We start from the raw sequence: 10611 nt of genomic DNA, 5'->3' as shown, positions 1-10611 counted from the left end.
GAGAGAGAGAGAGAGAGAGAGAGAGAGAGAGAGAGAGAGAGAGAGAGAATTAGATGTATAACTTTTATATCCTTTCAATTATAAGCCTTATATATTTTCTATCTGTTGTAATTGCATATATTTGAAATTGCTAATTATTAATAATTATATGTATTATAATTTACAATATTAATTTAATTTTCTTACCACTATATATATTTTAATATCTTCTTACCTTATCGTGATATATACCAAATATGATTGATAATAAAGTCGTGATAATTTCTAATTGATAGCAAATGTAGTCCTCGATAAGAATAAACTTATTAAAAGACGATATTAATGCAGATGTTAAGAGGAAACAATAAATTGACCAAACTAATATCATATATAGAACATTGAACCATAGTCTTAAATAATTAGATGAATTGTGAATTCTCAAACCTAACATATAACTGATCATTAAAAATGGTTTTAAAATTGTTCGAATACCCGTCATCGCTCACGATTTCTACTTCAAACTGTCTTTTTATTGACTAGTTGGTTGCATAGGTTATATCGAAGAATAAAGACAGCGCATCTTTGTAATTTTAATCATGCACTTATGGATATTAAAGTAAATAGTATAATATTTATGTATCACTATTTATTATTTCGAAATTAAATGGATGAAAAATATATTTTTTCTTTAAAAACATAATAAACATATACATAATAAACAAATGTAATAGAAATATTGTGTGTAATATTTTTATGTGTTTTATACTTATTTTATATTTATGATATTTTTGTTCATTTAGAATTCGCGATTCAAAATATAACAAGAGAGTTTTCAAAAAAATAAAAAAATTATTTATAAATGTTTATTTTAAGCAGTAATATTTGAGATTAATAAGGGTTTAAATATGATTAATTATAGACTATGTGATGTCACGTGTCCATGAGTTACGGTGCGTAAGTTTATAGATATTAGTGAGCGCTGATCACGCGTTCAATATTATCTTATATGCTCACTTGTAACCATTTAAAAATCTAAACATACTCTGTAATTTTTAATCCTTATTTAAATCCTTATTCCTCAGAAATTGCTAAAATAAAAATTTACAAATAAATTTATATTAAATTTTTTGAAAACTATCTTGCTATAGAGTATTTTAAATCTTGAATTTGAAATACTGTATAATGATGTTATATAGTATATATTTGAAAATATGATTATGTAACATGAGATAGTATGAATATTAATTGAAGTGTGAAGGTGTGCCCGTGGCAAAATATAATAAATGCCATTCTTTAAATTTTTTAGAAGGAAAGACATTTCTTGAAAATTATCATTTAAAAAATTCTATAAGAAATTGCCGCAATAGTTAAAGATATGAGCAATCTATCTCTGTAAAATTTTTTAATTAAGTAATTCTAATTTAAAAAATCGTATTAAATATTCAAAACAGTTTAAATTCAAATAAAAATATAATTTAAAATGTTGTAAGTTCAAATAAATATGTCAATTATATAATGTATTTACAATCTTTAAGTTGCACAATTCATTTTTCTTTGATTATAATAGCACTTTCCACGTTAAATATTGGTATGTGATAAAATATAGTACTTACAACATTTTCATACAATAAAACGCATTGATTCTATTAATTACAATAATTATTAATGGATTATTATATAATACAAGTCTGGAAATAATCGCGGAAAAAATCGCAAATATTTCATGGGCAAGTAGAACAGACTAAACTGAGCCGAATACTATTGCGAAGTAATACGCCTACCGATCGCTTGGCGCGCTGACCATGGGGACCGTGGGGATAATCTGGCAAGCGCACCGTCCGAGCTATGGAGGCTTGCGACGGTGTGCGCGGCGCGGCGCTTGTCAGCCAATCCCCAACTCCCAAGGCCCGCGCGCCAAGCGATCGGTAGACATATACATTTCGCAGTAGTAGGCCGGGCGAGTGCGCGTATTCGGCTATCTTTAAGGGTTAATCTTGTTAACTATTGGGGAAATTTACAAAACGGTAGAGGACCTTTCGACTCAGTTTAGTCAATTCTACCTGTCCATGAAATATTTGGGAATTATTTTCAAACACCCTGTATAAATAAAAATAAATCTGATAAATAAAAATTTTTTGGCAGTTAATAAAAAAAAAATGTGTTCAATAATATTAGGATATTATATATAAGAAAACTTTATGTAAAAAATGAGTTTTTCTAATTTCGGGAATAGTCATCTACGGTATTTTTACACTCAAGGGGTGATAAAATGTGAATTGTTGCAAAACATTGTTTTATATGGATATTTATTAATACACTTTTTTATATCTTATTACTTATTTCCTATGAACTTTCAATAATATGCAATTACGTTCTAAACTAAACTAAAACAATAAAACAATGTTATATTAATTAAAATCTTCATTCTTCAGACACACTTTCTAAACTGTTTAATGTAACATAGTAACTGTTATTCCGTTTAATATTTGTTTTTCTATTTTACTTTCATCAGAAAATTGTGAGTAAATATATATCCAAAATGTTTTCAAATATGAATAAGTTGGAAAACAATCAGTAATATATGATATTTTGATAATAATGATATTAGTTGGAGTTTTAAAAAATATCACAGGTGGTCAATTTTTTTTATTTTATATAAAAAAAATTAAATAACTATTTGGATTTATAACGAAAAGAATAGTACAAAAATAAAATTGATAAATAACATTAAGAAGTATTCTTTTATTTATCTCTTTTATTGCTAAATATTATTAATTGTTTTTTCAAATATTAATTTTTTCTTTTAAAGCTTATATAAGGATATTGAATTAAATCTAGAAGATATTGTAGGGGAAAGTGGAAGAATTATGCGCAGCGGGTAATTATGATTTGATATTTTTCCAATGAAGACATCACTGTGGTGAAATTTTTATGCAGGAGGGCATCCTTTTAAGATATAACTAGATACGTAAATACATAGCTAGCTAAAAAAATACAAAAAAAATGAAATCATATTTTTTCTTGTTATTTTAACATTTAGAAAATAAGGTGGTATTTTTAATTTGTTTGTTTAAAGTTGCATACGTTATTAAAATACATTAATATGCATCTTTTGAGCTGTTATTTATTAAGTTTGGTTAGGAATTGTTGAAGTAATCGTATTTCATATCGAGTTAGGTCGCGGCGGGCAACAGTGCGCAAACATTTTGAAATGCGCACAATTATCCGTTTTTCATATACTGTATGACTAACACTAACATTTTTATAAAAATTAACACAATATCATGGTTTATTTTGAGCTATAATTAAATTAACTTTAAATTAATATAATCAACCATTGTTTCGGTTTACAAAGCCTTCCTCTTTGTGTATCCTCATGTAAAACGCAGAAATACAATCTTAGATTAACCAACAATGAATAACAGGTATAATGAAAATTTAAAAACCATCAGTGGTGAAGTGTCAATATATAAAAAAATTCAAATGTCAATAAGTATCATGCCAGACAAGGAATATTTGGATACTTCAGTCAACAGTGGATTAATATAAGAGCAATAAATTTTCCTTAGGTGCGCACAGTTCCTTCACTTTCTCCTACAACTCATTTACCATATAAATCATAATGTGTTATACACATTATGATTTATATGGTATTGTATTATTATATGTTGTATATATTATCATTAAAGTATTTTTTATGAACTTTGTCTTAATTTGATAAAAATTATTACTTATTTGCTTGTGCTTGTATTAATATAACTAAAACAGTCGTAAGAGATGTGATAAACTAAAAATAAAGGCAATTTATAAGTTTTTTTTTAAATATTTGTCAAATTTGACTATTTGTAGTATTTGTAATTTAATTATGTAATTTAATTATATAATAAATATAACGTACCTTATAAAGAAATTTGAAACCAAATTGGAAAAGCCCCATTCCATAGAATCTAAGGGGTGCGTGAATTATTCGTAATAAAAATTGTGAAATCTGTATAAAAAAATGTATAAAAAATGTATTACTTTTAATATCTCGCATGTCTTGCTGATTTATTTATACGTTTAATATGTATTTTAACAATATCTTTATGAATTTATTTTTAAACTTACGATTTCACGAATTTCAACATCATAAGTGGTACAGGATAATTTATTTAATAAATTTGCTGTTGAATTTGCCTGAAATTTGTTTAATGTCATTAAAGAATGCATCTTAATGAAACTTCTAATTTAATTTTAAATTAAGATGTCAATAATAAGCTTTACATTGATTTATCTATTATAAACACTTTTTTAATTAATATTTCTTGATATTTAATCTACCTTAGTACTGACTATTTCGCACATAAAATTTATAAGCAGGAATTTGAAAATGTGATGAGATAAGTAGAACGACAATAAGGAGAGAGCCACTATTTTAGATTTTTCATAATTTTCAATAAATATTAGATTGAAAAATTCGCGCAAGTCAATTATTATCCAAATAAAATTGTATGCCATTTTGATAGTCATTTGGATTCCAAATATTGAGTTTATATCACTGGATATTTTGCATAATTCTAAATAAAGATGCCTGGACAAACATAAATATTCAGTTTTATTTTACGTATATTGTTATTTATGAATGTTAATTTTTTCCTATGATATTACTACTAATAAAATTTACATAAAATTTCTTACATAATAATCCACGTTATACATTTATTACTTAGTGGTTTCGAAAATCTGCGTTGGTAATGACATATCCGAGGATTTTTCCAGGCCCGTGTTATTTCGTGTTTTTGATTCTTCATTAAATTTTGAAGGTGTTCATTGATTTCGTCAAACTTCAATCCTGTGTATCTAAATATAAAAAGAATAGATGGGAAATGAAATTAATCGAAACAGTAGCTTTATTTTATAAGTACTTTTAAAATTTTTTAGTTTAGAAATTGTAAAATATTTATGCATTACACTTTAATTTTATGTACATACATCAATAACTATACAGTTATTTATACAAGGTGTTTAGAATTTAAATGTTAAAACTTTGGGAGCGTGGGAGTGTAGGCGATAAACTAAGAAAAAAAAAGTTCTGAGATATGATTATCGTTTTTGTTTTGTTTTGGAGAAAATTACAAAAAAGACAAAACGTAGTTTTCATTTTTGTACTTTTTCATCACTTATTATTGTATTTGTATATTCATATTATTTATTTGCTTAATGTAGATATTGTTCAAAATATTGACTTCTTATCGCAGAAATTATACATGAAAACCATATCAGCATATTCAATATTAGAATATGTATGCGACATATTGTAACAGGAGCAATTCTCTCGATGATTTCTGATGAGTAACTGAATTACAGAAGAAAAGCAAAAATATAAACAAACAAAAAAATTTCATCTGAAAACGGAATTATTATTATTGTTTTCGTACACGATTTCAGCGACGATAAGCGCGTTTACATCTTGATAGAAAAGTAAAAAGCAGAAAAGCAGTGGCCAATCGCATTGGTAGTAAGTAGTATAAAAAAGAAAATGTTAACAGCGCAAGTTCTGATTGGCTGCTTTTCCACTTTCTGCTTTCTGTCAAGGTGTGAAAGCGCCATAATACAATACTTCAGAGGCAATGTGAAAACGAAGCAACTGGTTTTTTTCAAAACTAAGCAAAGACGGGCATATCTGTATCGGACTTTTTTTCTTTATTGATCCCTTACATGCTCTCGAAGTTTTGACATTTAAATTCCAAACATCCTGTATAAATAGCTATAGCCATAAAGTAACAATATAGTAATAAATATATGTAAAGAGAAATACTAACTGAAGGAGACTTGCATTAATCAAATCATTTATGAGATTGATATGTAAACAGTAATCTTGTTGAATGGAGCGAAGTATAATTAATACAATATCACCGTCACATTTATCTTTTAGTAATGAAACTGAGTAGTATATTGATAATATAACTATGAAAACCCATCCTAAGACACACCATATTCCTTTTTTGCGTAGAGTGTCATAATCTGTCATTGTTCCTAGCTTTAGCAAGATGTTGTCGATAATATCAAATTTTTTCAAACAATTTTGGAATTTCTGTCACAAAAATGAAATGTGAAATAGACAAATATATTATAGTACATTTAGAAGAGTTAGCCGCATCTTGATCTTGATGTATGTTATCAAGATCATGATTATGAGTAATTATCGGAAAGTTTGTCATTTTTAGTCCCCAATAATTGCTCGTTAAAAAATTATTACCAAAAAGTTTACAAAAAGTTTACAATATACTTATGCATATTAAGCATGTATCTAACTTCATAGTTTAAATTTTATTTAATATAAATATCACATTATTAACATATTTACATATTTATGTGAATTTGTAGATAGGGAAGGACCTATACAATCACAAATTTCGTTTTATCCGGCCAATAAGCAGAGGAGAAGGTGATGTGGGTTTCGTATCAAAAGTCGAAACTAATTTCGCTTTGCGTGGGAAATTGTGAATTCATGTAAAACCTTGCTTCGCGTTGAAGAATATTACGTGGAGGCAATGGATCTTTGTACGAAGAAAAGGCCATTATTAAAGATTATAGACACATAGGTGAACCTTGTTTTATGTGGAAAGTTATACATACATTCATATGAAGTTTCACATACGAACTTTTGCAAAACGTAGTTCAATCAAAACTTATGTGTTATCTAATTTTTTGATAGTGTATCGAACTTTCCTTGTAAAAGAAAAAAGAGCAGAATCCGCACTGCATTCGTACACACACACGCATGCACGCACGTACGCACGCACGCACACTTAACGCGAAGCAAGACTCCAAAATCAAAGCAAGATTTACAATTTTCCACGTGAAATATTCACAAGAATTTGGATTTTCCAAGCGGTGCGATGTCTACTCCATCTTTCTTCCTACTTACTTAGGATAAAATGAAGTTCAGAGAATAGTAAAATTTTATCCCTTTGTAATTTTTATCCCTTTATATTTACAACTAAATAACCTGTGTCTAATATTTAATTTGTTCATAAATGTAGTATTTATGAAATATTACATCATGTAATATTTATAAAACTCATTCTGTTAATAACTTTTTAACGAACGACTGACGCCAAAACTTTTGAAGATCAGTCAAAGTAATAACCTTAAAAACTTATATATAGATTCATAATCGAGATATTTATCACAGTTTTTATTATTAAACAAATTATTATACAAATGTAGAATTTAGTGTATTATGAGTTATAATTTATATATATATATATATTTTGTACATATTTAATACATAAATAGACAAGGATATATTTGTTCTTAATAATTATGTATTGAGTTGTCCGGAAAGTTCGTGTCGATTTTGAAGGAAAATTGAAACGCAGAAGATTTAAATTTTTAATTTCATTTATTAAATCTTTTGCGGCATGAACTTTCCGGACAACCCAATATATTATAACAATCGTTTTATACTAATAATGTTACAAATATATATTATAACATTTTGTTACCTTATCTTGATATATTCCAAACATAATTGATAATATCGTTATAAAGCTTTCTAAATAAATGAGAAATTGAAAATCGGAAGAATAACACTCATTAAAAGAAGTTATTAATGCACATGATGAGAGGAAATAATACACTGACCAAACCAGTAGCGTATATGTGACACTAAACCATAATTTTGAATGATTAGATATAGCAATTCTTAAACCAACTACGTAACTGATTATTAAAAATGGCATTAAAATCATACGAATATTTTTAGTCATTGTACATTTAGTTTTTATTTCAAAGTGTACTTTTGTTGATCAGTTGGTTGTATAAATTCATATGAATGACGATAGTAGATGCAATTTCAGTTAAGGCACTTAGAAATATTAAAGCAATTAGCTTATTACAATTTATGCTTTATTATTTATTGAAACTTATAGATGGACTTATAGTGATGAATATATTGGGTTGTCCGAAAAGTTCGTGCCGATTTTGAAGGAAAATTGAAACGTAGAAGATTTAAATTTTTAATTTCATTTATTAAATTTAAATCTTTTGCGGCACGAGCTTTCCGGACGACCTAATACTTTTATTTTTGCTCATATATACACTAGAGTAAACGTGCGGTTAGAGGAGCCCTAATGACCTTAATCTTGACATATGTTGTCAAAGTCATGATTCTGAGTGATCCTAAGTGACTTCCAACAGGTTTTAGCCGTCGCTCGTTACTCATTAAAAAATTATAATAAAGTATTAACAAAAGAATTTGATAAAATAACGTCTTATATCTACTATATGTTACATTAGAAACTATTCTATACTCTTCCTTACGTAAGGTTTTCCACACGAAAGGAATTCTATCTCTTCTGCCAAGGGGGACATTTGACTTTCTACACGAAGCGAAATTCATTTCATTTCACTTCGTGTAAAAAACTGCCCATCTTAGCAGAGGGTGAGATGGAGTGAAAGTCGCTTCACATGGAAAGTCGTATGTTCCTTGGTAAGGGCGGGGAGAGGGAGAATGCGGGGTGAAAGTCGTGTGGAAAGTTGTATTCCTTGAATTCGTCCACCTCATACCTTTCTCTCTCTGTATAAAATTATTCGACTCTTTATATAAAGCAAGGAAATAATTACTAATTTTGATTGAATAATAACTTTTTAATAAATAACAATCGAAAGGTGAACCTCGCTTTGCTCGGAAAGTCGGTACTCTGGAACTTTGCTTTGTGTAATTAGTAAGTAGTGAATTTATGTGAAACTTTATTTTGCGTTGAAAAGTATATGGGGTGTTTCGGATCACCCGTATACTCTAATAAAAATGAGAAAAATGATTATTTTGAGAAATATTTCAAACAAAAGTTGTTCAAGTAAAGGGGATCAAGTATTACAAGATAATGCATTATTTGGGTATATGCGATTGATCTTGGATGGCGTCGCGAAAGTCGAGGTCGGCTTGAATTAAATATATCTTTGATGATGCTAATGCCGTACTGAAACTTTGAAGTTTCATAACTCAGGAATATCTCAACTAAAAAGGATTTGTAACCAATGTTTCGAACACGTCTTGACGTCAACTATGCAAAATACGGGTGCTCATTAAAAAAATTTAAGTCGATCATGACATGACCTTCACAACGCCACTCAAGATCAATAGCATATTGCCACGTAATGCATTACTTGATCCCCAACAATTTTGTCTGAAATATTCTTTAAAATAATCACTTCTCTTGTTTTTAAATGGAGTATACGGATGATCTGAAACCCGGTATATATGCGAAGACAATTAAAAAAACTTACCTTTTTCTACGAAAGAGGAGAGCCCAATTACTAAAAAAATTAGACTTAAAAAATCATATTTCAATTGAACTTCGCATAAAAAATTGTATATCTATATGAAACGATGTTCCATGTAAGTTACAATTTCCCAAAACGTGATTTAATTCAGATTTATGTGTCTAGTTTTTGATGGATGAGCTTATTTTTTAAAAGGAAAAAGGGCGAAATGATTGCAGCTACGCATATGCATTTAACGCGAAGCAAGATTTAAAAAACAAAGCAAAATTTACAACTTTCCACGCAGAACAAGGTTCCACAGGAGTTTTAATTTTCTGAGCAAAATACGTGTATACTCCTCTCTCCCTTTGCTTATAGGAAAAAATTAAATCTTCATGATTATAAAGTTTCACCCCTTTGTAATGTTTAAGTTGACAGCTGTATAACCTATGTCTAATATTTAATTTGTCCAAAAATCATGTTCTGTTTGAAGTTTTAAATGAAGCTTATTCTGTTAATAACTTATTTTTAACTGCGGGTTGATGGCCTAAATATTTGATGATCACTCAAGGTTATGACTTTGATAATAAACCATATGTTAAGATTAATAAATAATCGGAATATTTATCACAATTTTTTATTATTGAATAAGTGCAAAATTTAATAATAAAAATTTAATGTATTATGAATTACAATCTTTATATACATATTTTATCTATTTAATTGTTAAAACAAAACAAAAATATGTTTACATTAAATAATTATGTATATTATAATAATTGTTTTTATTAATATTATTACACAAATATTATAACATTTTTTGTTACTTTGTCATGGTATATTCCAAACACGATTGACAATAACGTTGTAGAAATTTCTAGACAATAACATATATTGTCCTCGAAAATAAAATACATGTAAAAAGAATGCAGATGACATCAGGAAATAGTAAATTGACCAAACCAGCAGTATATGTACGCTAAACCATAATCTTGAATGATTAAATATGGCAAATATTAAATTCTTAAACTAAATATGTAATTAATCATTAAAAATGGCAACAATTAAAATCATATGAATAGTTTTTGTTATTGCATATAAAGTTTTTATTTCAAACTATACCTTTATTGATCAATTGGTTGTATAAATTGAATGATAACGATAATACACAATTTCTGTTAAGGCACTTAGGAATATTAAAGCAATTAGCTTATTCAATTTATGCTCAATTTATGCTTTATTATTTATTGAAACTTATAGATGGATGATAGATATACTTTTATTTGTACTTATATATATATACAATATATATAATATATTAATAACTTGTATATAATATATAAACATTGGCACACAAAAAAGAATACTGTGTTTTTTTTATTT

General features: G+C 27.5%; 1 protein-coding gene across 1 annotated transcript in view; it reads right to left on the bottom strand.

Annotated features, from left to right (window-relative positions):
• Positions 1-3706: 3706 nt before the first annotated feature.
• Positions 3707-10611, bottom strand: part of LOC108689794 — a 9218-nt gene continuing 2313 nt past the window's right edge. The window contains exons 5-7 of the mRNA XM_018196728.1: positions 4087-4155; positions 3878-3967; positions 3707-3766 (exon numbers count right to left, since the gene is read on the bottom strand). Coding sequence (XP_018052217.1) covers positions 3707-3766; positions 3878-3967; positions 4087-4155 — 219 coding nt within the window. The remainder of the gene's footprint in view (positions 3767-3877; positions 3968-4086; positions 4156-10611) is intronic.

Source organism: Atta colombica, unplaced genomic scaffold (genome assembly GCF_001594045.1).
Source record: "Atta colombica isolate Treedump-2 unplaced genomic scaffold, Acol1.0 scaffold277, whole genome shotgun sequence".
Lineage (NCBI taxonomy): Eukaryota > Metazoa > Arthropoda > Insecta > Hymenoptera > Formicidae > Atta > Atta colombica.
The sequence above is the reverse complement of the archived record's forward strand: the minus strand, read 5'-3'. Positions and strand labels throughout refer to the sequence as shown.